Source organism: Ostrinia furnacalis, unplaced genomic scaffold, assembly GCF_004193835.3.
Source record: "Ostrinia furnacalis isolate ACB-3 unplaced genomic scaffold, ASM419383v2 OfSCF5405, whole genome shotgun sequence".
In the NCBI taxonomy this organism is placed as follows: domain Eukaryota; kingdom Metazoa; phylum Arthropoda; class Insecta; order Lepidoptera; family Crambidae; genus Ostrinia; species Ostrinia furnacalis.
In genome coordinates, this window is record NW_021135644.1 from 271,433 (window position 1) to 298,086 (window position 26,654).

Consider the following 26,654-nt stretch of genomic DNA (forward strand, 5'->3'; position numbering starts at 1 on the left):
CGCCCGCGCATGTGACGGTTGTAGAACAACGCACATTGCGATGAGATGGCTAAATAAATTCTGGTTTATAAATAAAAGTAAGACAAGTTTCAGACGATATAGTAATATTAAAAATAGCCCTCTATGAAATTATCCCATCATGCGTCAAAAACTCCATTCCATTTATGGCAAACTACCTTAACACGTCACCTACTCAAACGATTTCATTTCCACAGTCAGATAAAAAGGTTGCGCGCCTCTTCGCCTAACAGTCGAGTATCATCTGAAGCGCGACGTGTCACAAGACAGCTCACTCGATCCCGCTGCCTCAGACTGACAATCATGTTCATAACTTTGCTGCTCGTCGCGCCTGCCCTTTGCGAGTGGGTGGAGATATCCCAGCACCACGTGAGAAAACCAACGCGACCTCACCACTTCAGACCTGTCGAAACAGCGACGGAGTCCTTCGAGAAAACCACGAAAGAAACCAAGATCTACCCCAACCAATCCTTAACTGAACATCCGTGGTCCAGAGGCAATGTCAACAAAGTGCCAAAGATAGGCAGCGTGCAGCGCGTGCAGTTGGACAGTAGTCCCATAAAAGCACCAAGCTTGACAGTGAATCCAGTGAAAAACACTTTGAATGAAGAAAATATCAAGCCTGCAAATAAGAATTATGCTAGTGAAAGTGTGTCACATACCGACTTGATGGAAATTCAGCAACATAAAATAAATAGTGTCCCTGAAAGTGAACGCCATAACCCTTCATACAAACACAGTGTATCTAACATTGAAAAACTAAACTTTCAAAATTCTAAACAAATATTTCAAGAAAACAAAAATAAGGACGAAAGAACTAGCACAATTTTGAATAATAGGAAAAAAGGACCTTCACACGAACTGGATCGGGTTAGTTTCAGTAAACCTGTGTCTAAAAATCAAAATACTGATGATATTCAAGATGATTTTAAGTTTCCTGTCGTAAAACGTAACAATAATGTCACTTTACGACCACACTTAACAGATTTCAGTTCTAACAAAGGTAACCGGAACTCTCTTTTCACATCTGAGACAGGCGAACATAAGGAGCATGATGAAATATCTGACACAAGACGAAATGATATTCATAAGTTCAAACTTTCAAATTCCGGCATACAGTCTGAAAAAGGTACCACCGAAAATGTGTCGCAAAGAAATAAACTTGCACAGAATTCAAACGCCAACACAAGAGTAAAATTCCCGGGAACAGATGATAATTTAGATCGCCACGGTAGTTTTATCAAAACTAAACTACCAAACTCTGAATATGTAAATGAAAAACTTGAAGATGATGATAATGATGCTACAGTTGCCGATGAAAGTGAAGATCCTAATTCTTCCGGAACAGAAGATTTTAATTCTGATGAAAGTAATTCCGGACCAGAAACTGAAGCATCAAATAACAGTAAAGCAAATTCACTACAAAATCTAATGACTTTCATGAAAGTTGTTGCTGACACTATAAGAAAGAATACAAGACGAAGTGTCAGTAGTAAGACAAGGTACTTGACCAATTTGAAGAACACAATCCTAGCAAACATTGGTGAGTGGGGAACCTTTAATAAATTATTTCATCGACTCTCAAGGATTTACTTGCATCAAGCTGTTAAGGCATTTGCTCAGGTTTCCTCCAAGCAAGTTCGAATTGTATTATCGCAACTTCTTACTCACCTAAGATTTTATTCCTTTTATGTGAAACAGGTAACATAATACTCCTAATTTTGGTATTTGGTTAAATTACAGCGGAACGGATAGACACAGCATGGCCTGACGACGAATCAGTCCACTCGCGGCAGAGACGAGCCGCGGCGAGCCCTCGCGGCCACGTCGAGATACCCTCCTCGGAGAGCGCGCTCATGACTATCTCCTTCCTCACGTTCGCTGTGTTTCTTATCAAGCTAGTGCTGGTAAGTTGACTAGCCTAATAGTATGGCATAAAGAGCCTAATGCGAATTTAAGTAAGTAGTTGTTGATGATGATGATGAGCTCTTCAATCAATAAGTGTGTATACCTAGTCACACGTGCGCTTATAGAACACGTGCGCCATGTTAGTTTAAGAAATAAGAAGGTAGATACTATACTACCTATACCTGTCGTTAATACGAAAGCAAATAAATAAGAAATAAAATATTACCTTACATTTTTGTTGCAGCAAGTCATCCAGACGTACAAGAACAAGGCGATGATGGTGTCTCCGGCGGTAGTGGCGGTAGGACGAGCCGTAGCAAAACGCATCGCGAAACCCTGAAATACATTAATCGTTAGTCTTATCGAATAAATAATGACAAAATAAAACTGATTTTCTGATAAACTTACATGTTTTTCTGCCTTCTATCTATGCTTAAAAGTTCGTTATTGTTTTTTGCTAGACGGAGGGTGCGTGTGATTGCCGCTTGCCTTTTGTTTTCATTTTTTTCGCGCCATTGAGCAGAGAGCAGCTGCCAGCAGCTGCATAATACGTTCCGTGTCACATAGTGGTTTTTTTTTTAATTACTAATTTTCAAATTCACATTAAAATTTTAAACAAGATCATATTTGGACAATAAAAATTAAACTTTGTATTTGTTTTATAACAATGAGTTTATTGTTTATTTGATTTATATGTAATAATAGTCCCATGCATTGTCGAAAGAAATAATATGTTAGTGAATATTTGATTTACAGAAAATGGAACGTAAATGTCACAATCTACCTGCAGTGCGTAGTGTGTGTACGTGAGAAAAATTAAAGAAAAATGTTAATAGGTCCAAAAATAGAGATAAATAGAAATGAACAACGAAACTGAACAAATATTTCTGCTTACCCCGACTGAAACCCAGTCTTCTACAGCAGCTCAGAAGTTAGAGCAGGCCTCAGTTCCACCGCAAGGTAACAAATTCTAACGACTTCCATTTGTTTTGATTAGCATTATTTTTTGGTTATTACCACCATACAATATGATACAATACAAACATATTAGTTTACCTATATTGCCTCATGAAATATTAGCACTGTATCTATTTGTTTACCTTTTTATCTAAGACCTTTTTATCATCAGTACTTTACCTCTGAGGACAACAGAGAAATGGGCTTATTTGCATACTAATTTTTATTTATTAGCTAGCTAGTGAAAAACTTTGATAAAGGTATGCATGCATGCTAAAATAACTTGGTCCAGTGCCTAAATAGTTAATTTAATAGGTTAAGAGTTAGGGTTTTTTAAATATAAATCTAATTACTTGCAGATGTGGAAGACTTCTCCACAGTTTGCCGCACCTGTGCCACAGTCACGGAGTTCGTTATCCCCATATTCGCCGGGGAGGGCGTCCAGAACAATTTGGCTGATAAAATACACAAGCATTTGCCTATTCAGGTAGGATTTTTTCTCTTTATTTATAAGCCAGATATTATAGAAAAAATATGTAAAATGTATAATAGGAAATCTTGAATACTTACCTACTTCAAGATAAGTGGACATGAATAGGCTCTTAAAGTGCAGATAGTACCATCCCAGTCTGCATCTCACTTAACATCAGGTGTGATTGCAGTCAATCACCTGCCTTGTTTTGCATAAAAATAAAATAATATTAGTACTGCATAATACCCTAGCTAGGTTTCTAATCTAGTTTGATTAACCAGATACTAGGTTTTTACGTAATTGTTACTAGGCTGACCTATTGAATGATAATGATGTTAAAAATCTACATTATAGCTCATAAAATTTTATTTATAACATTGTACAGGTATCGGAGACGGATGTCCTCCCGCGAGTGGTGTGCTACCAATGTGCCAACACTCTCTTGGCGTGGCACGAGCTAGTGCAGTGCTGCGTACAGGCCGATGAGGCCCTTCGCACGCGGTTGGCAGTCGCCGCTGCCAAAGCAGACAGCATTAGGCCTGTTGAAACTATTACGGTAACTATTTATTAATTTATTCATGTACCAAAAATGCAACTATTGGCAAATTCAATGCTGAAGAAAATGCCTCTTCCAGTATCCTTTGGGCCTGCAAAAACCCACTTCTAGAGATGCTCCCCTCCTTACATGATTCAGCTTTGTCTGAAGAAATAAATTATTGACCCCTAGATTTTTAATTTTTAGTGTGTTATCTATTGGCAGCGTGGAAAAGTTTTTTTTATTGTTTCAGGAATCCAAATCTAGCCTTAAAGATATTGAAGAAAGTTCAGAACAAGAACAAAACAAGTAGGTATCAATTGTATCATTTGTGTCTAGTTGTTTTAAGTTATAATAAATTACACTAAAAATACTATCTGATGGAATAACTGATGGAAATGTATTAGATATTAATGTAATAGTATAACATTTTCTAATTATTTATTTTTTTACTCCTGACTGATGTAATATTGTAATCTTTAAAAATCTCCAAAATTGTTTATGTGTAAAATTACAGGTCATCATCAAATTTTTGTACCATATTAAAAGATGTATTACTCAGTCACTACTCAATAATTACTGAAGATAACCTGGACACCCAGATTGTTTGCCTAAAATGCACAAACTGCCCATCCTCAAGCAATATAGAGCAGCTGGCGTATCATCTCGAATCTACCCACCAGTCTGAAATATCCAACTATGCAAACGTTAAAAAGTTTATTGCTAACTACATAACACTTGAAGAAACATTGATATGTGAAAATTCTGACAGAGATGTAGAATCCGATTCTAATGATAAATGTGAAGTCTTACCAAATCTCTATTGTCCATTCTGTCAAAGCATATTTTCCACCATGGCGCGACTGTTGAACCATCTGAACACGCACATCGAGTTGACGATAGAAGACGGGGTGATCTGCTGTGACAACTTTTACGAGTCCAAGAAAACGTTCGTGAAACATCTGCAAGACTGCCACGTGACGCGGACCGTCGACGAAACCAAACACACCTGCCGAACCTGCGGCTTCCAAACCGAAACGATACAAGCTCTTCAAGACCACATCTCACAAGCTCATTACGAAGAGAGAGAAAAGCCGAAGAAACCTGAAAGAGCGAGTGAGAAAAAAGATCGAAACCAGAAGTTCATCCCGGCCGTGTGCTCGGAGTGCAACAAAGTGTTCTCCAACAAGTACAACATGTTCAACCACATGCGCAGCCACGGCGACGTCACCGTCAAGTACGCCTGCGGCCAGTGCCACAAGATCTACAGCAGCCCGAGCAACTTGAACAACCACAGAAAAGTAGCTCATGCGGGCATTTTAAACTTTGTTTGCACGACTTGCGGGGAGGCCTTCCACTCCCGCGTGGCCCGAGACGTGCACTCGCGCATCCACACCGGGGAGAAGCCCTACCCGTGCGATCGATGCTCCAAGTCCTTCCGATCGAAGAACTCCCTCGACCGACACATAGAAATGCATTTAGACATAAGAAAATATGAGTGCCACCTCTGTCCCAAGAAGTTCAGAAAGAGGACGCACCTCAACTACCACGTAGGCACGCACAAGAAGCACGCGAAGTAACCGGGTTATTTGTTGCAGGTGGCACTCCCGGATTAAGGTCGAAACGGGACGTAACGAGCGCGACGGGTCGTACGATGACCCCCGGAGCGATAGCCCCGGCGACGGGAGCGACAGATCCGACAACGAGGACGACGAACCCCTGTCCAGTATAGCCAGCAAAAAAGCGGCAGACGTCTACAAGAACTTTTACGACGCGCTCGTAGATTTCAGGAACCACTTCGTCGGCGTTCACTCGTCGCACAGAACGAAACACCCCGAACTCGCGGCGTCGAGCGATTCCGAGATCGCGAGCGACGACGAAAATAAAACCGACGACCGCAACGTAGACAACTACGACGACCTCACCGACTGCAACATGAGGAAGGACAGAATGGACGAGAAGACGCGGCTGGAGCTCAGCCGGGTGCGCACCAGGATCGACGGGAAGGCGTACTACACGTGCCAGCTGTGCGGCAAGAACCTGAGCTCGTCGCACACGTACGTGTTCCACCAGCGCATCCACACGGGCGAGCGGCCCTGCGTGTGCCACGTGTGCGGCAAGCAGTTCCGCGCGCCCGGCGGGCTCGCGCGCCACCTCACCGAGACGCACGAGCGCGCGCGCCGCCTCGCCTGCGCGCTGTGCCGCCGCAGCTTCGCCAACTCGCAGAACCTCAAGCAGCACCTGCGCGTCCACACCGGCGAGCGGCCCTACGCCTGCGCCGCCTGCGGCGAGCGGTTCGCGCAGAGCGGCTCGCTGCACGCGCACCGCAAGACGCACCTGCCGCACTTCCCGCACCGCTGCGCCGACTGCGGCGCCGAGTTCCGCCTGCGCGCCGGCCTGCGCCGCCACGCGCTGCGCCACGCCGGCGCCCGCCCGCACGCCTGCGCCCGCTGCCCGCGCGCCTTCCGCGAGCGACACGAGCTCGCCGCGCACACCGCCGCTCACGCCGGCGCGCGCCCGCACGCCTGCCCCTGCGGCGCCGCCTTCCGCACGCGCCGCGCGCTCCGCCTGCACGCGCGCCGCCTGCACCCGCCCGCCGAGCCGCCGCGCGACCTCGCCCCGCCGCCGGTCTACGCCCACGTGGCGAATTATTAGCGTTCCCTAGACGATTGTCGACGTTGTGATTCAATATACGTTTCGATCGACGTTCGCTTTTCACTTCACGCTCTCGAGCGTGCTCCCGAGCGGTCCCTCACGCGGATTTCCCTTTCCAGACGGGCCGAGGGCTCGCCGGCCCCGCCGACCGGCCCGAGACCCGAAACGGGCCCGGAATCGGAAAAGACCGGAGACGCGCCGGAGGAGGACGTCGACGAGCCCGCGGAGGTGTTCGTCGGCGAGGACGGCAAACGCTACGCGACGTGTCGCGCGTGCAAGAGGAGCGTGACGGCGGGCTCGTGGCGGCGGCACGCGCGCGCGCACCGCGGCGAGCGGCGCCACAGCTGCGCGACGTGCGGGCGCGCCTTCGCCGACGCCGGCAACCTGGCCCGCCACGCGCGCCTGCACGCCGCGCGCCGCCCGCACGCCTGCGCCACCTGCCCGGCCGCCTTCACGCGCCGCGCGCACCTCGACGACCACGCGCGCTCGCACGCGGCGGCGCGCGACTTCGTGTGCGACGCGTGCGGCGCCGCGTGCAAGTCCGGCGCCGCGCTGCGCATGCACGCGCGCTCGCACGCCGCGCGCCGCCACGCCTGCGCGCGCTGCCCCGCCGCCTTCAAGCGCCGCGCCGAGCTGCGCGCGCACGCCAGCGTGCACACCGGCGAGCGCCCGCACGCCTGCGCCTGCGGCCGCGCCTTCCGCCTGCGCGCCCAGCTCGCCCGCCACGCGCGCTCCCACGCGCCCTGACCCGCCGCTCTGTTGCAGGTTCACTGAGATCGCCGACTTCGTGGTGCGCGGCCTGGAGCCGCCGCAGTACCCGGCGGGCTGCGCCTACTGCCGCGCGCGCCTGGCGGGGCCCGCGCTCAAGGACCACCTGCTCACGGCGCACGCCGACAACCTGTTCCACTGCGACGAGTGCGACACCTTCGTCGACCGCAAGGACTTCATCCTGCACATGTCGCTGCACGCCGTCGAGTACGCCGCCAGGCACGAAAAGAAGCCGAAGCCGGTCCGGAGGGTGAGGAGGGTCAAAAGGAGGAAACCGGAGGCGAAGGACGAGAACGCGAACGACGAGAGGGGCGGGAGAAAAGGCGGCACCGGAGTCGGCGACGTGCGGCGGACCCCGGACAGCGAGAGCGATCCCCAGGACAACGAGTTCTCCGACCACAGCGACGCCGAGTACGGGTTCGGTCCGCTCCCCGAGTCGGTTTTCGAGGCGATCGAGGACTCGCAGGACGGCCAGCCGACGATCGACGCCGAGGTCGACTCCTCCGGGATCGGGGACGTCGAGGCGCCCGGGGCGCCGATCGGAACGGCCGAGAGCGTCGTCGTCGTCGGTCCGAGCGAAACGCCCGTCGACAAGATCGATCCGCCCGCCGAGTCGAGCGGCCCGCCCGCCGGAAACGACGAGAATCCACCGGCGGCGCCGGCGCCGCCGCCGAGCGCGAGCGTCAAGAGCCACAAGAAGCCGCGCACGTGCCCGACCTGCGGCAAGGTGTACACCGCGTCGTCCAGCTACTTCTACCACATGAAGCACGCGCACCGCGGCGCGCGCGAGCACGAGTGCGACGTGTGCGGCAAGCGCTTCGGCACGCGCGCCGGGCTCGCGCAGCACGCCGCCGTGCACTCGGCCGAGCGCCGCTTCGAGTGTCAGCAGTGCGCCAAGCGGTTCCGCTCGCGCGCCGCGCTGTACATCCACGCGCAGGCGCACTCGGGCGTGCGGCGCTGGGCGTGCGCGCAGTGCGGCCGCGCCTTCCGCTGGCGCGCGCACCTGGCCCGGCACGCGGCGCGCCACCGGCCGGCGCGCGCGCACGCGTGCTCGGCGTGCGGCCGCGCCTTCAGCGTGCGCGCCGACCTGCTGCGCCACGCGCGCACGCACACGCGCGCCGCGCACGCCTGCGCCGCGTGCCCGCTGAAGTTCGCGCAGCTGCGCTACCTCAAGGTGCACGTGGAGCGCAAGCACGCCGGCCTGCCGCCGGGCCCGACCCCGACCCCGCCGGTTCCGAGCTGCCCCGTTGTCCAAAATGAGTAGATGATGAATACCCGATCCGACTCGGCGATACGTGAACGATTTACGTGCGTTGGCGACACGTTACAGAACACGTTGCGCTCGATCTCGAGTGGAAAATAAATTCACTTTTTCAATATGTATATTTTTCAACTGAGTAAGACCCCTCTTTGTGTGCCAAAAACGTGGTGACTTTATTTTCCGCACGAGATCAAAAAGATCGAACTCGTTTGGTATGTTAAAAGTAGTTATTTATTTAAATTATTGCACTTTCTTCTGTACTATAGGGATCGTCTGAGGTCAGCTTGCTGTTACTAGTTTGAAAATTCTTCTAGCCAAATAAATTTTTATATTTGAAAGCAACCAAATAAAAAGCCTAACAAAAGCCGGACAGGCCGGACAAACCGTAAAAAGCCAAACATATCCGGCTAAAGCCGGACACCTGGCAACCCAAGTGTGACCCCATCTTATTGTAGGTAAAAGTACGCTCACCAAGACTGAATCAGTGCTTGTAGGTTATCTGTTATTATTCGGTAGGATATAGTATTTTTCTAACAACGCCAACGCTCAAATCTTATGAATAAAATTCAAGATTGTATTTATAAATGCTTTTAATAAATCTTAGATCTTTATAACAGAGATAATTGGATAGATTTCTGATGTACATTTCATGTGCCTTAGCACCGCGGCTGTACAATAACGCCTTCTCTACACAATGATTAATTCATTCAAATATTAACAATGTTATATCTACAAGTTAAATAATTTAATAATGACTTGTTTGTTGCTAAATAATGCTAAGAAAACTCTGAAGATGCTACTGAAATATACATAATTCTAACATAAACTAACAAAGGCCACAATATATCTTTGCATTTATTTTTAGCAACAAATCAAAAAGTCTGGTGATATTTGTATGAAATGGCCGTCGAAGCGCGGGCCTCCGCAGTCTCATACAAATAAGCACACCACGTGGCGGCGATATAATATATGTATTCCTAAAATACATACATACAAAACTTTAATGTTAAACATATTAAGTAGGTATGTCAATATAAAATCTATTTTTACATTTTATAAATAAACAACCAATGGTTATGATGGATGATCATTTGGATTTCACTTTAATTTTAAATCATCTTTGATAACATTAAAATGGTGAATTCATTATGATTATATATTCTACTAAATAAATGGATTGGAAATCATCAAAAGCTATAAGCCGAAATGATAAGTGAGATCATGAACTATACGTCTTGAAATAATATTGTAAATTTTCTTAAAATAAAACTTACTTTGTACACTAAAATTACATGTCATATTAGGTATGTATTGATTTTTATACATTTAACTATTTTTAGTTTAATAATGGGCATAATATAATTTCCAGTACCTTTGTGGTTGTGAACATGATATGGTTGATTTATTAAACCTGGAAAAAGATATCGTATTTTGTCTTAGTAATTAATAACTGACTCTTTCTATTCTTACATAGAGATACATTATATGGTTCAGAACTTCAGACTCAGTGTGTCGCTTGCTGAAGTTTCACATTCGGACAAATTACTTACTAGATCTGAATATCACTTAGAGGATGTAGATTAATGAGCGCAGTATAGCAGGCCTGTCCTGTAGCAGAGGCCTAGGGCTCGGGCTCGGGCAGCGGCGGCGTGGAGCGGCCGTCGGGCGCGCCCGGCGACTCGCTCTCGTTGACGAGCCGCTGCCGCTCGCGGTACATCGACTCCTGCTACGAAACAGGCGATTGTAAAACATTCAGAGCCCCGATTACGGTATTTTTTAACGTCTCCAATCCAAACGCTAAACACGCTTCTCGATTCTGCGATACGATTGGTCAAAACAGCTGACGTACGCTGTTGAACGACCAATCGTATAGCAGAATCGAGAAGCGTGTCCGGATTGGAGACGTTAAATATGACCGTAATCGGGGCTCCTCTCAAAAACATTCTGCCCATATAGTCGAGTCTGAGAGCCCATATAGACTGGACTATGTGGGCTCTTAGAGCGGTTTCGCAGTAGCTCCGATTCGAATTTGTCACAACACGGGTTTAGAAAATTACTTGGGAATCTGACATCGGTTCTAGCGTAACTACCATGCAAATAGTTCTACGATTACACCGGACCATTTATCTCGGATTTAGATCGGATGTAGTGCGAAACCGCTCTCACATAACACGATACGCGCAGCGTCATGCTATGACGTAAGATAAGCAATGTTGTAACGTGACAACTACAAATAGGGCTCCCAACTTTTAATCAAAGCAGAATAATAAAAGAATGTTATTCTTTGATTTATGGATAATGTAAAGACTCAGATGCATACCTGTATGTTCTGGAGCTGGTGGTAGCGGCACACCTTGAGCGTGGAGAACACCGCCAGCCCCACCGACGTCGCGAATGCTCCCCACGCACCGAACTAGAAGCAGACAAATCATTTTAGAATGAAAATTACATAGTATTATGATGAAAATCATTTTGAAAATCTTTTGTATAGAGAATTACTCTGAAGATATCTTTCAGACATGTTGTAAGAGTATCTATGATTAACTTTAAATTAAATTGGATTAGCTATATTAAACTTTTACCCAAGTGGGGCCACAAACAAGAGATATAGATTAATTGAATCAAACTGTAAAAATGTGGAATACAAAGCTATAATAAATAAATAAATAAATAGCTATATTAAAACAAAGCATACTAATTATCAGTTAGGCTAATTATTATGATAAAGGAAAATAATGACCGTTAACCATTATCATCTATAAATGGTAATAAACAAAATAAGGAAACTGTAATTATTATAGAGGAGGAAACTCACTTGTATGGTGCCCATTTCCATGTAGAACCAATTAGTTTTTATTTTATCTTTTTTGTCGATATCCTGTCCAGCTGCATCTTCACAACTGAAATAATAATATTTTTAATTAGTTAATTTCCTTCATACCACTTGTGATATTGCTATACATCATCAATATACAGGAATTGATGTTTTTATTATTTACTATTAAATTAACATGCTTTAGCATCTACTAAGGATAAATCATAATTGCTAATTCTGGCGGTAACTATCTATTATATTGCCAATACCTGGGGAACCGTTCCACTATAATCTGGCACCAGTTCATGAAGCCGAGCGTGATGAGCACAGCTGCAGCCACCACCAGGAGGCAGAGCAGCACGCAGGCGACTGCCTCCACGAATGCAGACAGGAACGAGCTGTCCGACCCTTTGTACATTAACACCGACAACCTACAACAGAACATGCAAGTTACTAAACCAGTTTTTATCAGGAGAACAGATAATAATGAGAAAGTGGGACTTCAGTTATGTGACAGAAAAGTAATTGTATGAGGTATTTGTTTCTCATAAGTTTCTGCTCTTAGGTATAACTTGGGAACATTTAGGACTTGAGTCAATGGTTAATTGTGAGAGCTTATCATCACTTCCATTTACCTAATTAAGATCTGTTTCAAACAAAAAACTAGGTGGTCATACCTGTATATCTGAATGCAGCAGATGATGAACATGATGACGCCCACGACGATGACGTAATCGCAGTAGCCGCGCGCCGCCCACTCCACTAGCAGCTGGCCGTCCAACTCCTGCCACTCGCCCTTGGAGAACAGCAGGCAGTGGCCGCTGGAACCAAAGCACGCACTTTACATCTGAAATATACTGACATTTTATGAATCAGAGATCTCTTATCATAGATAAAGGTATACAGAATTTAACATTGATTTGTTTGAGTTAATATGAACCAAAATTTAGCACACTGAAAGAATGGAGAAATAGTCTAGTCACAAGACAAAAAAGATGATTTGTGTAGGAGTCTGCAAAACTTTAATTAAGATTAAACGGTTATTGAAAGCTTACTTGAACTCATCCTGGTGCATGCTCATAGGCACAATAATACAGAGGGAGAATATAAAGCCTATAACGTAGCCAGCGATCTGGCTCGCCAGAAGCACGTTAGTCAACGCCATGGCTGTCGAACGAAATGGATGGAATTAACGGGTAAACCACAACTTATGGTGAATTAATTAGGGCATATTAATGAAATACGCAAATAATTCACGAAACAGGGAAACAATAGCGACCAATTGCCCAGAGAAATAAATCGCAAATAAATACAACTACATGTCAATGTCAAAATTGACAAATAGTTGACCATGACTGTCAAAATCATTGGAAACCACTAATTTAACGATTAGTTGCTTTCACCCCATCGTACGTACCGAGAATACAATTTCCTTTAAAACATTTAATTGAAATAACGAACGAAACGCAAAATGTCATGACAAATATGTCATTTTTCGTAATGTCAGCTTGTGTCAAAAAGGAAGTTGGTGATGTGTTTCAAGCAGCGAAATACGAAATAAATTGGGTTAATTAATCGTAATATTATGTCTTCACGTTCTGAATAAGTGTTAAATACCAGACAAGATGAATTTCAATGCTTCCAGAAACGGTAAGGTGATTTATAGTGTAAAAATGTGTTAGGGGTTTGTGCTGTGATGATGACCAAAGTTTTGTTTTAGTTGGGCAATCAGGAGGTGGCGGAGGAGGTATCAGGAAGGCGAAGCGGGTGAGCGATGTGGCGGCGATGGGGGCTCCGTCGCCCACGCCGGCCTTCAGCCCTGCGCCGGGCTTCAACGCGGGGTACCCACCAGCCGGCCCACCGCCTCCGTATCAGGAAGGAATCCAGTTGGAAACCACTCAGGACTTTGTGGCACCTTCTCCCCCTCCCAGTAAGTTGGCCAGTCATACTACTTTGAATTAATACAATGAAACTGTGATTGAATTAAACTTCAACCTATAAATTGACTGAAACAGATGTTATTCATGTTAATGAAATTAAAGTCCTGATTATAAATCATAACCTGATATATGATGATAATTATCCAGGTTTAATATTATTTGGCTTCCCTCTCCTCAGGTTATGGCTTTGGCTTCCCACAGTCACCGATAGCATCTCCTGCCCAATTAGGTTCTATGCTACAGCAGCCAATTGTTCAAGTAAGTAAATAGATTTTGCATACATAAATGTATTGGCTTGATTGATTGAAGTTGCTTTGGAATGTAAAGAACTAAAAAGCCTTGGCAACTCATCTGGGGTATAAATGCATCAAGTACCAACCCTGCACAAAAAAGTTTTATACATATTTTGAAAGTAACCCTGTGTTTCCAGGACATGGCTTATCAATACGGAAATCAGCTGGCTGCACAGGGACGGGAGGTGGTGCAGCGGGAGATCAACAAGTACGTGCCTGTGTCCCGGCTGCGGTACTACTTCGCAGTGGACACGAGATACGTGTTAAAAAAGTTGCTACTTATCATTTTTCCGTTCACTCATAAGGTAAGTTTAAAAATATTTGTTACTGCATAAAATGTTGTAGTTGCACTCTACAAACTTATTTAAATGAGTTTAAATGATAATGAATTTATAAACAAAAAACTACCACTTTGAGTATTCAGATTTTGATAAAAATTAAGGTCAAATGATATTACTTATCACTGTAGTTAGTAATAGTGTTGAACTTTGATAGTAAATAAGAAAAAAAATAGGACAAAACCATTTGAAATAATGAAGTTGCACATTAGGACATTTTCAATTCCTTAACCAACTTAATTCAAAGCATTGCTAGTGCTGATTTCCAGGCCTGAAATTTAAACATTTGTACATGCCTTATCATTATAAGTTATTAGTTAATTAAGGTAACTAGTATTTAATAGCCCCAAGGAGTCAGTGTAGTATTACTACACTTTCCTATTAACATTCACTGGATATTAGCTTAATTTGTAGTTGAATGTATTTAATTGTTGTGAGTCAATTTTTGTCATCAATCCAACATTTAACATCTAACTTTAATACCATAATTGGTTTGGTACATAAGGCAAACTTAATGCCATTGGGCATTCTCTGCCAGTTAACATTGTGCCTTGTAAAAATGCCATTATTACACATTGACCCTAAATTAAATGGCATTAAGCTAAACCTAATTTATAAATGAAAAATAAAATAAATACAAGGCTTATAAATAAAAAAAATCGTTTATACCGCTTAAACGAAATTAAAAGGCATCTTAATAGTTATTTTAGCGACACCTACTTACGAGCGTACGCTCTACGCACTGGAGCACTTCATCATCATCATCTTTTCAGCCACAGGACATCCACTGCTGAACATTGGCCTCCCCCAATGACTTCCACATCGCACGGTTGGTAGCGGCCTGCATCCAGCGCCTTCCTGCTACCTTTATCAATGGACGTCTCACGCTGCGTTTTCCGGTACGCGGCCTCCATTCCAGAACCTTGCTGCCCCATCGGCCGTCAGTTACTACTATGTGCCCTGCCCACTGCCACTTCAGCTTGCTAATCCGTCGGGCTATGTCAGCGACTTTAGTTCGTTTACGGATCTCCTCATTTCTGATTCGATCTCGTAAAGAAACACCGAGCATAGTCTTCTGGAGCGCTTACCGAGTGTAAAATGCTTGTGGTGGCAGGAATGGATGCTGAAGTACGACCAGGAGTCGCCGGTGCAGCCGCGCTTTGACCTCAACGCGCCCGACCTCTACATCCCGTCCATGGGCTACGTCACCTACGTACTGCTCACCGGATTCGTGCTCGGTGAGTCCACCTACAACTACTAATTAAACTCTTCCACTAAGGCCCAGAACAGACGGTGAAACGCAACTGCAACTGCTAGTTACTTTTGAGTTGCATCTAAGTTTCTGTCATAGCGTCCGTTGAGAGACCACACATGACGCGACCAGTTTGAAACTTTCAGTTTCATTCATCAGAATCATCACAAAGTTGCAGTTGCGTTTCACCGTCTGTTCTGGGCCTAAGAGTAGTTGTTTCCACAACTGTTTAATAAACAGAGGTTTTTGAATTCTCAACAAAATGCTGTAGCTGCATAGTTCGGAAACTTCGGAAGTACCCGTCAATGATTACAGGCGCCAAGGCACATAAAAAAAATCAAACAGTCAATAATTTATGTCGCAAATGTTTTGACATATTATTTCATCTTTTATATGTATTAATTGAGACACGATACATCCAAACCATCTTGCAGGTTGGCTTGGCCATCATATTACGTCATCGTCATCATGCCTGAAAATTAAGATGACGCAATTTATATACACCAGGGGTGGCCAACCGGTCGATTGCGATCAACCGGTCGATTGCGAATATTATTCCAGTCGATCGTGGCAAGGCAAAAAATACTACATGATTGTGTTCCATTTAAGATTTCAAGTAAGTGTAAGTGTTAGATCGCCCAGGGTTTCGTTAGTAAACAGTAGATCTTATGTCTAACCAAGTTGGCCACTCCTGATATACACACAATGTATTAATGTATGAGACCGTTTACAATGTGGTCTTGATGAATATACTTGAACTCAAAATCCAACTACGATAAACTCCTAGTAATTGGCGCTTAATCCACAACCATTTGTAGGTCTCCAGCACCGCTTTTCGCCCGAACAAATAAGCATCCAAGCATCAAGTGCTCTGGCATACATCTTCTTCGAGATGATCTTATACCTGGTGACGTTGTACATCACCAACACCAGCACCAGCCTGAAGACGCTCGACCTGCTGGCGTTCTCGGGCTACAAGTACTGCGCCATGATCGGCAGCGTGTTAGCTGGGCTGCTGCTGGGACGGACGGGGTATTACTGCTGGCTGTTTTACAGCAGTTTAGCGCTGTCGTACTTTTTGGTGAGTTCATGGTGTATTGTTGAAGGTTGAAGTTAAGCAACTAGTGCAGTTCCTCATGCTTCTTTTTAGTTGACTATTAAATTTTGGGCTGATTTATGAATCATGTAACATTTAATTTTCATTCATCATTTAATTCAGCTCATAAACATGTGCTTTACCAGTCCACATTCGATTGTTCCAATAAAAAAAATACATTTTCCTTCCTTTTAAAAATTTAAAAATAATAATTACATTATACTTTCCACAATGGCCGGTTGGTGGCGGCCTGCATCCAGCGCCTTCCCGCTACCTTTATGAGGTCGTTGCTGGAGGCCTATGTTCAGCAGTGGACGTCCTATGGCTGAAATGATCATGATGAATTACATATATATATTTTCTGTTTTATTATTGACTAGCGGTCGCCCGCGACTTCGTACGCGTGGATCCCGTTTTATCCCCTTTAAATTTTTCCTGAATTTTCTTTGCTATAAACCTCACGGAGCCCGAGACCTTTCCAACGAATGCAAAACCGTGGAAATCGGTTCGTGCGTTCTGGAGTTATAGCGTCAGGAAGGAAAACCCGACTTATTTTTATACAGGGTGTTAGGTAAATGGGTATATGAGCCGACACTAGCCCATGTTAACATGGGCATATAAATGGTATGGTGAAGTCAGAAAATTGATATCATCATTTTATTTTATTTTATATTCATACAAAATAAATTTTATAAAATCCGATTTGTATGAAAATTAAAATAATTAAAATGAAGATATCAATTTTCTGACTTCACCATACCATTTATATGACCATGTTAACATGGGCTAGTGTCGGCTCATATACCCATTTACCTAACACCCTGTATAGTAGATCCTTTTATATATTTAGATTAGTCTATAAATCCTGTAATGCGTCCGCAGGTGAAGACACTCCGCGTGCAAGTGCTGACGGGCTCGGGCGGCCCGAGCGGCGGCGCGGCGCCGGCCTACGGGTACGCGGCCGCGCCTGCTTACGCGGAGAACCCCTACGCAGACAACTGGGCCAAGCCCGCCGGCGGTGAGGCTACTTACTCTACGTTTACTTCTAAAGTCTTTGACAACATCATATTTTTTCAAACTATAAATAGAAATATCGATACCTCTGGGCTCAAAGGTCGTAAAGGACAAAATACCGAAAATGAGTTTTTTATACAGTTGTACTCAGAATTTAATTCTCTATCGATCTGTATATTTAGGTTGTCGAAATTCTCAAAAAAAGTGCCTTTACGACCCATCATATTTGATAAGCTAAACAGAATTCATCGTGAAAATTGGGATGTAAATACCATTTGATTTTTTAGTACAGTTATTGTCCTATACAACCCAAATTTTCATACCAAAGTCTAAATAAATTGTCCATTACGCCCTTAGATTATTAAAAAAAATATTTTAAAAATCTACAAAGAGAGGATATTAAAACAACTGAGTAGGTAAATTTTATAGACGTTTCTTATTGTATTTAAGTACTAGCGGCCGCCCGCGACTTCGTACGCGTGGATCTCGTTTTACCCCCCCTTCGTCTATCTTACGCGGTTCAGATTTTTTCATACAATTTTTTTTCCCGCTAACTCCCGTTCCCGTGGGAATTTTGCAATATCCTGTTGTAACTAAGCTTTAAGTTTACTAAGGTACCTGCATGCCAAATTTCAAGCGTCTATCTTACGCGGTTTAGATTTTTTCATACAAATGTTTTACAGACAGACAGACAGACAGACAGACAAAAATTTTACTGATTGCATTTTTGGCATCAGTATCGATCACTAATCACCCCCTGATAGTTATTTTGAAAATATATTTCATGTACAGAATTGACCTCTCTACAGATTTATTATAAGTATAGATGTGCGTTTAGAACACTTAAAGAAAGAACTAAAAATCATTAAAAATATATAATAAAGCTATTTTAGAGTGTAACGATTATGTGATTTATACATTAAAAAATGATTGCATCATCCACATTGGGTAAAGTAATGATGCTTTTTATTATTTCTCATATTTGACGAAATTAGGTATTTGTCAGGTATAAGATTATTAAAAGATGATTTAACAAAATGAAAACATGCTATAAAATAACGTATTACCTAATTAAGTGAGGATAGTCATCATACAAATTTGAAAAATGAAAAAGCTACATGAGAAAAAGAAGTCACCTTACTGTAGTACCATAAGGTGTCATTATTACACGACTGCAGAAGGAGGGTTATGTTTTTTCAAGTGTATGTGTCACACAAATGCTACGCTTTACAATTGTTTTTAATGATTTCCTAGTAATTTTGATTAACGTTCTTTTGAGTTTTGACTGTAACAATTATAATAAACTAGCTGACCCGGCGAACTTCGTACCGCCTTAGCGTAGAGATTTTCTTAATATTTTTTTCCGTAAGAACCATCCTTGGACTTCCACAAACATTTAAAAAAAAGAATTATCGAAATCGGTTCAGCCGTTCACACGTGATGCCGTGACAACGCGAAACGGGTTTCATTTTTATATATATAGATAAGTATAGTTTCTTAAGTTATTTGGATCAGCTAATAAAGTGTAACTAGTAGGAAAAATATTTACGCTTAACATGGGAAAATATGTACTATGGTGTCAGTTGAGACTTAATGTACAAAAAAGCGTGAATGCACTTTTTTCGAAGTTATATTTTTATATTAAAAATAATTGGCTTTTAAAAACTGTATTATGTAAGAGTAAAGTAAGTGGATGTACTTTAGTGGAATGAAAAACTTCCTACTACTCTTATATCGAAAATGATTTCTTCTAGTTCAAAGATATCAAAACTTCTGCTTGCTTAAATAATAGTTTCATAAATTGTGTGCATTAAATTTTGAAGCCATGAAAAATTAATTTATTTCATTTAAAATACTATAATTCATCTATACTTATAATAAATCTGTAAAGAGGTCAATTCTGTACATGAAATATATTTTCAAAATAACTATCAGGGGGTGATTAGTGATCGATACTGATGCCAAAAATGCAATCAGTAAAATTTTTGTCTGTCTGTCTGTCTGTCTGTCTGTCTGTCCGTCTGTATGTTCCTTATAGAAACAAAAACTACTCGACGGATTTTAACGAAACATAGTACAATTATTCTTCGTACTCTTGGGCAGGTTATAGTATACTTAGGAATTCCCACGGGAACGGGAATTAGCGGGAAAATCCTTTTGTATAAAAAATCTAAACCGCTTAAGTTAGACGCTTAAAATTTGGCATGCAGGTATCTTAGTAAACTTAAAGCTTAGTTACAACAGGATATTGCAAAATTCCCACGGGAACGGGAGTTAGCGGAAAAAAAATTGTATGAAAAAATCTAAACCGCGTAAGATAGATGAAGGGGGTAAAACGGGATCCACGCGTACGAAGTCGCGGGCGGCCGCTAGTTAAAAATATGTGAAGAAATGTATTACACATCAAATACCATAAAACATTAAATATTTAAGCTAAATTATCAATTTGCTCTTGCATAATACCTTACCTGGGTGTTCCGTTACGACCTATGAAAACCTATAAAACTCTGTAAATTGTCCTTTATTTCCTTGATTTTGTAGTTTTGTAAAATAAAAATAGACTTACGCCCTGAGTAACTTGCCTAGGACGAATATTTGAGGGGCGTAAAGGTCTTTTTATTGTAATTTTGAGGGCGTAAAGGAAATCTATCTCAGTAAATTCTGCCCTAGTCCAGTTTTTCAATACTTCCTCGGAAAATGCTGTGAATTCTAAGCACTTTCTTCTTAGGTCATATTTTAATAGCTCAAAAAACAAAAAAGTTATTGTCGAATAAAAAAATAAAAAATCGTTTTTTGCTTCTCCTGAAAAGTCGTACTTTGTCCTTTACGACCTTTGAGCCCAGAGGTATCGATATTTAAAAAAACGTATTTAAGTATGTTTATATCCGTTGTCTAGTACCCATAGTACAAGCTTTGCTTAGTTTGGGACTGGAAGCGCAGTGTAAAATGTCCAAGGATATTTATATTTAAATAGAGTAGTTGACTTGACACCAACTGGTCGAAACAACTGATGTATTTGAATTATCAGTTAATTCAGCATTTTAGCTTTACCATAAGTTCACATTATAATAATATGTGATCGCTAACGAGTGCATCAATTTTATATGTATAAAAATTTTAGTTCCTGATTTTAATCCCTAGGGGCGCTGTATAATCTGCCATACATTTTATGTAATTTTTTTATAGTCGCTAGCGAACACACCTAATGTAAACTCATGGTAAATACACAAATCAGTCGTCGACACCGTTGCGCTATTGACGCCATATTTATTCTTTTTCTCAAACAGGTGGCGGCACCAAACGTCGAGTGTACTTCCTGTTATTCGTGGCCATCACGCAGCCGCTGCTGTCCTGGTGGCTCACCTACCACCTCGTGCCCGACGCCGCCCCGCCCGCGGCCCGATAGCGGCCCCCGGCCCACCGGCCCCCTTCCCATCGGCCCCCGGCCCGCGGCGCCGTACTTAGCCCGCTGTCCAGTGGCGGCGTAATGTGTTACTTGACTGTGCATTTGGTGGTTTTAAATTTCGAAGTGTTAAACAAATAAACAACACATGAAGACTAAATGCTGCAATGGATGAATGGACTTTGCTTAATTAATGTGTCAATTCAATGCAACGCCTGCTGCTTGCTAAAACGTTAACTTTTTTATAATAACGTCACTGTAATCTCAATAGTCAAATGGGCTAAATCTTGAACATGCTTGTTTACCTAATTTTTATCAAATGATAGAAAATTTCAATAAAAAAAACAGAAAGGTACTCGTAAGTTGAGAAGCAGGACTTTCTCTAGACGTTTCAGCTCAGTTCAATATCATGATCAACAGAAGAATTTAGGTAAAAACTGTGACACCTTATATACCTTAGATACATATTATGCGACTTGGCAACATTTTTGATAAACTGTCGACTGCTTATGCGACAATCGTTTTGATATCTAAATATAATATACCTCATGAATGTTTCCTTTGGAATTTATCTGCATTTGAGTTTACTTGCATACTGTACGATTTTAACAATAAAAAATAATAAAAAGAAACTATGTTCCTATTATAACTGTCAAATGTACGTTTGAGTTGAACGCATCACTAAATTGGTTTATGCCACTATCGATATAGGGTGAAAGATGTGACTGACTGGGTGATTAAAGGGTGCAATAAATTTTGTAAAAAAGGTGTCATTAAACAAATTGCAATGCTATAATTTCAGCAAGTGCTTAATTTATTCACATCACAAAAATTGCATGTAATGCAATTCCATAGTAGTCAATTTTTACAGTTTGATGTTAACTTGACTATAGAAATGTTTCAATTAAAATATTTTCACCCTGTATTTATATTTCATAGGTTTTTATACTAAAAATGCCGAGAGGTGGCGTTAGTGTCCATGCGTGGATCCATTCGCCTTTTTAATAAATTATGTAACTCATAACATTTTGAATGCTAGATTTAACGTTGTATGTACTAATTTGCCGGTGAGCAGTGACGCCGCCTGTCGTCCGAAATCATTAAACTATTACAAATTGTGAAATAATATGTTTATGTAAATAAATTCAAAGACGGAATGAATCAGTGTCTGTTTATTAAATCATTTTTTTTTTAAATAATATTGTAGAGTACAAATAGCTGACAAATTTTTTAAATGCGGCTTCGTGGTCGTGAGATAAGTCTCACTCTCTTGATCCAGGGTATTTGGTTCGATTCCCAATTTCCTAATTCGGTCGGTGTTTTGGAAAGCACATTAAGCCAGAATTGCAACAACCCGAAAAATTTTAAGGAAAGACGATTTGAATCATGATGAGCAATAAAGAATTAAGACCATGACTAAACAATTACACGATTTCATCACACCCTGTATACTCTGCTACACGTTACGAATCCAACTGTTATCGCACAATTGGTAACTAACAGTCTTCAATTAGGTCGCCGAGTTATGAAACTCTTATTGGACCGATTGAAGCCATGCAGCGCGTGCTTATTGGAGTTATCAATTAAGGGATATCCTATTGGATACCAATAAGATTTCTTTTTCAAAAAATAAATAAGAGTGATTTATTTGATACTCCACGATTTAAGTAATTTCTATTTTCTACAGTGAGTCATTTATAAGGTAAAATAGTGGCTTTTTTACCGAAATCTAGTTTATATTGTCGCTAGCTGTACGTAATAGAAATGAATGAATACTATTACCGAATACGTCAGAGCACCGGTTAAAGTTGAACTTCAACCATTCACCGCTATTATTTTCATTAAAATTTATCGCTTTAACTAACTCTAGCTAGAACAACTCAAGGTAAACCTCTAGTCTGTACAGTGTATCTCAAATAAGCCACGCTGCATCGCAACTGACGAATTTAAATGTACTCAACTGAAACCTGTTTTAGTTCTCTATTCATTCCTGCATGACCTAATACGGAATCTAGCGCGCCTTGGCGTAGGAGCGAGATAGGCATTTCCACCTTGACCTAGTTAGGTCACCTAAGGGGGCGTCCATAANAGCCAGGAGATGTCACCCCTGCCTGAAATTATTTTTTTGTCGGAACATTTTATGTCTCTTACCATCTAAATGCTCTTATTTGAAGTGTGACACGTAGCCCCATCTTGGTGAAACCAAGTGCTCCGGTCATAGCCTTGCGAATCTTTCAGCTTTAAAAATGAAAAAGCTTTTCAGCCTACCAGTATAGCATTCTCAAAAATTAATCATCCTTTCAATGCAACAAACCAATTAAGCAGGGATGAATTCTCACTGCCTTTAAGAAGCGCTAATCTCATTCCAGCAGACTTCTTTTTGCGGGGTTACCTTATGAGCAGAGTATACTCTAATAATCCAAAAACTCTGCAGCATTCATCCATCCTGAATCCACTTCGAGGTAACTCTAACGAAAGTTTTCCAAAATTTTGATGTATGTTGTAAACGTCAAGGGAATCACATGTACGATAAAATTTATAAAAGGAAATAAATTTTAAAATAAATTGCACTAAATTTCCTTTAAATTGCAATAGTTAAAGTTCTACAAAAATGTACAGTTTTCGTTTCATTAAATTTTCAAAAGTTAATTTTCTTCTGGGCCACCCTCTAGTAAATAATATCTGTTAATGTCGAAATATTGCCAAATAAAAAAGGCGATTTTTTTTTCACTGATGGTTTGATGACATGATGCATGCAGTTCAGTGAGATTACGCAGCAAGTAAACGAATTTAATTTTCGCTATTCAATCACACACTCACGATAGCAACCGAAATCGCTCGAATTGATTTGCCCCCTAGACAAGTGGCAAAATCTGACATTATATTCGGACAGATTCGATTTTCGAAAAGTGTGACTAGTCTAGTCTACTAATAGACCCACTGATCGCGTTCGAAGCACCTATGCGGCGCTAAACTCGTCACGACATGAAACGAGACAATGGGCCAACTATCCGGCCGCCGGATATCCGGCTATCCGGCCTAGCAGCTGGCCGGATATCCGGTATCCGGTATCCGGCCAAACAACTATCCGTTTCATCTCTACCAGACATATCGAAACTATATTAAGGGTTCCTTGTCAGGACTAAAAAATGATATTTGTATGATGATAATGTCATTTTATTCTATACAGTAACAAAACAAATACAACTAAAAATGCTTCCGTCTGCATGTGTGAATACTAAAATGCAGAATAAATGACGAAATTAAGAAAATTATAAAACAAGTTCTTTTTTAATCAAAATCGATTTTGCTAGATTATTAGTGATTTTGTAGAAAGGAACAATTAGACTAGGTACTTCTGTAAAAAACAATGTGACCCTAGCTAGTACTAACCGCTGTCACTACACGTGAATTTCTGGATCTATTCGTAATCAGTGGGCTTAGTGCGACTTTACACAATCGTCATCCGCTAGCGACTGCGTAAAAAATGACATACATTAAATGTATGATGATTGTACAGCGTCCCTAGCAGATACTTTCAAGAACTAAAATCTTAAACTTTATAGATCTTTTTGATGCACTCGTTAGCAACAACGTTAAAGCACACAAAAAAAATGTTAAATATTACTCCAAAACTATTAAATTTCGGATTTTTTTTAATATCACGTGAGATTTGGGGGTGGGGGAGGGGGTCAGGCAAAATCTCACCAAATCTCACCAAGGGGGGCGGGGGGGTTGAAAAATAGCCAAAATTGTCTCACGTAATTTATGGACGCCCCCTAAGGCGCAAGCCCTGCCTACGTCTTCGCGCCATATTTAAAAATAAACAAAAAATGTGGTAATTTAAGCTTTGAGTTTTAACTTTGAACAAGCTTTATAAGTTTATGCTTACTTATTTAATATAGGTACCTAATAGTAAAAAAAGTCATCAAACTAGGAAAATCCTTAAATATTTTGTATCTACTATTTAGCTGTAAAAAATACTTATGACAATTGTCTATAATTATTTTTCATTTGTGTTTAAATAGATGAATACAAATTGTGCAAACAATTCCAAGGAAAAATAATTTATAAAATTAATGTTAATCGCTCTATTCAAACCGCGCGCACAAGTTACATCAATATGACAGAAGTTAGCTACAAATGTGATTGGCCTATCAGACAACTTTGGCGCATTATGATATCTTAGTGTTGTCCCACATTACACGGACACCAAAATTTTAGTCATAATCGACTGATATTGTATTAATAAAAAAAAACATTAATTGTATCTAAGAATTTAGGACTAAATAACAAAATCTTTCTTTCTTTTTAATTAACAAACAAATTTTCTGTAATAGTGCTATTTTTAAAGTTTGGCATGGCCATTCAAAATTACTGTGCGAGTCACGTTAAAGTGTACATACTATGAAAATAGATTAAACTAGACCTATTTTTATCGACAAAAAAGAGGTCAATTTTTTTTTGAGATTTTTTTTTTTCAATTTTTTATAGAATTTTTTTTCTTCAAATTACTTATTGTAAAGAAAACGTAATAACTTTTAAACTAAGCGGTAATTATCCTGATAAAATAAAAACAGTAATAATGCTAAATAACAGGCAATACTAAAAAAATACATAAAATACACAAAAAAGGCCAACAAATAATAAAAATTGATACTTTGTGAAAAAAATCTGCTTTTAAATTCATGTTTTTTTGGTTATTTGATAAATTTCTCCAAAAAATGCCCCTATAACAGGTGGTTTTTATTCCTTTGCATTATTTTCTATCGTATTACCTTCGTAAAACCAAAAATCGCATGTCTCTATCCCTATCACAACGTTTGCAATGATCGTTTGAACTAAGCCTCTCCGGGCGCGCCATTCAACGCTGCGTTAACAACGAAACTGAAAATGGCTCTAGATTTGTAATTTTGATAAAGACAAGTTAGATTTCAAATAAAAACAAAAGATATCGAAGTAAAATAAGCATTTTAGTTAAAATTAAAATTGTCTCTACCTGTAGCGGAGAATAATGTTGTGGCAGGCCTTTGTTCAAACGATCATAGCAAATGTTGTGATGTTTTGTTGTGATTTATTGTGATGTTGTGAATAGAGACATGCGATTTTTGGTTTTACAAAGATAATACGATAGAGAATAATACAAAGTAATAAAAACCACCTGTTATAGGGACATTTTTTGGAGAAATTCCTCAAATGACCAAAAAAACACGAATTTAAAAGTAGATTTTTTTCAAAAAGTATCATTTTTTATTATTTGTTGGCCTTTTTTGTGTATTTTATGTATTTTTTTAGTATTGCCTGTTATTTAGCATCATTACTGTTTTTATTTTATCAGGATATACCGCTTAGTTTAAAAGTTATTACGTTTTCTTTACAATAAGTAATTGGAAGAAAAAAAATCTCAAAAAAAATTTGACCTCTTTTTTGTCGATAAAAATAGGTCTAGTTTCATTTATTTTCATATGTACACTTTAACGTGACTCACACTGTATAGTGCACTGTGCTACCAAATTGCTAATTTTGAATGACTGACTGCTGAAATTCCCGTCCGGGCCTGGACGACGCGTGACACTCGTCTACAACGGTTGTTGCACGGTCCCATAACACATAGTTAATCGTCGTGCAGCACGGACGGGCTCCGCTTCGGCCCCGTCCCGGCCTCGGCCCGGTCTAATATAAATCATCCCTTACAATAATGATAAAAATACAGTGCCCCCAATTTTTACGTAAATGCTTAAAATAAAAACTCTATGTAGTTTGATGAGGGATTTTTCAATTATTCATGCCACAACTTAAAATCCTTCTGAAATATGTATAATATGTATGTATTTTAAAAAAAAAGTATATAAGTAGTATATCCGTTAAGCTAGCACCCATAACACAAGCATTAAGTTGCTTACTTTGGGGCTAGCTGGCGATGTGTGAA

At 41.3% G+C, this 26,654-nt stretch overlaps 5 protein-coding genes across 7 annotated transcripts; 4 read left to right on the top strand and 1 right to left on the bottom strand.

Moving 5' to 3' along the window:
• The first annotated feature begins 321 nt into the window (after window positions 1-321).
• LOC114361115 (spindle assembly checkpoint component MAD1) lies at window positions 322-2,311 on the top strand. Its single transcript, XM_028316053.1, has 3 exons — window positions 322-1,561; window positions 1,762-1,925; window positions 2,171-2,311. The coding sequence occupies exons 1-3, from the start codon at window positions 322-324 to the stop codon at window positions 2,264-2,266; spliced, it is 1,500 nt and encodes a 499-aa protein (XP_028171854.1). The 3' UTR covers window positions 2,267-2,311.
• Window positions 2,312-2,664: 353 nt separating this feature from the next.
• Window positions 2,665-6,651, top strand: LOC114361125 (zinc finger protein with KRAB and SCAN domains 8-like). Of its 2 annotated transcripts, none has more exons than XM_028316070.1 (5): window positions 2,665-2,886; window positions 3,243-3,370; window positions 3,741-3,911; window positions 4,144-4,199; window positions 4,408-5,921. In XM_028316070.1, exons 1-5 carry the CDS (start codon window positions 2,787-2,789, stop codon window positions 5,468-5,470), a joined length of 1,518 nt encoding a protein of 505 aa, XP_028171871.1. In that variant the 5' UTR covers window positions 2,665-2,786; the 3' UTR covers window positions 5,471-5,921. The 2 variants fall into 2 exon arrangements, with proteins under 2 accessions (XP_028171871.1, XP_028171872.1); XM_028316071.1 differs by having other exon boundaries at window positions 2,668-2,886; window positions 5,489-6,651.
• A 452-nt stretch (window positions 6,652-7,103) lies between these two features.
• LOC114361116 (zinc finger protein 316-like) lies at window positions 7,104-9,350 on the top strand. Its single transcript, XM_028316054.1, has 2 exons — window positions 7,104-7,216; window positions 7,446-9,350. The coding sequence occupies exons 1-2, from the start codon at window positions 7,104-7,106 to the stop codon at window positions 8,575-8,577; spliced, it is 1,245 nt and encodes a 414-aa protein (XP_028171855.1). The 3' UTR covers window positions 8,578-9,350.
• On the bottom strand, window positions 9,229-12,713 carry LOC114361129 (transmembrane protein 179). 2 transcript variants are annotated; one of them, XR_003656571.1, is made up of 7 exons: window positions 12,445-12,713; window positions 12,067-12,210; window positions 11,659-11,820; window positions 11,390-11,474; window positions 10,895-10,987; window positions 10,125-10,297; window positions 9,229-9,985 (listed from the first exon to the last, which is right to left on the bottom strand). XR_003656571.1 is itself a non-coding variant. In XM_028316075.1 (6 exons), exons 1-6 carry the CDS (start codon window positions 12,552-12,554, stop codon window positions 10,196-10,198), a joined length of 696 nt encoding a protein of 231 aa, XP_028171876.1. In that variant the 5' UTR covers window positions 12,555-12,713; the 3' UTR covers window positions 9,230-10,195. The 2 variants fall into 2 exon arrangements, 1 of the variants encoding a protein (XP_028171876.1); XM_028316075.1 differs by having other exon boundaries at window positions 9,230-10,297.
• A 154-nt stretch (window positions 12,714-12,867) lies between these two features.
• Yif1 (Yip1d-interacting factor 1) lies at window positions 12,868-21,886 on the top strand. Its single transcript, XM_028316074.1, has 8 exons — window positions 12,868-13,039; window positions 13,110-13,319; window positions 13,508-13,587; window positions 13,760-13,927; window positions 15,075-15,198; window positions 16,031-16,293; window positions 17,191-17,326; window positions 20,610-21,886. Exons 1-8 carry the CDS (start codon window positions 13,015-13,017, stop codon window positions 20,726-20,728), a joined length of 1,125 nt encoding a protein of 374 aa, XP_028171875.1. The 5' UTR covers window positions 12,868-13,014; the 3' UTR covers window positions 20,729-21,886.
• The last annotated feature ends 4,768 nt before the right edge of the window (window positions 21,887-26,654 follow it).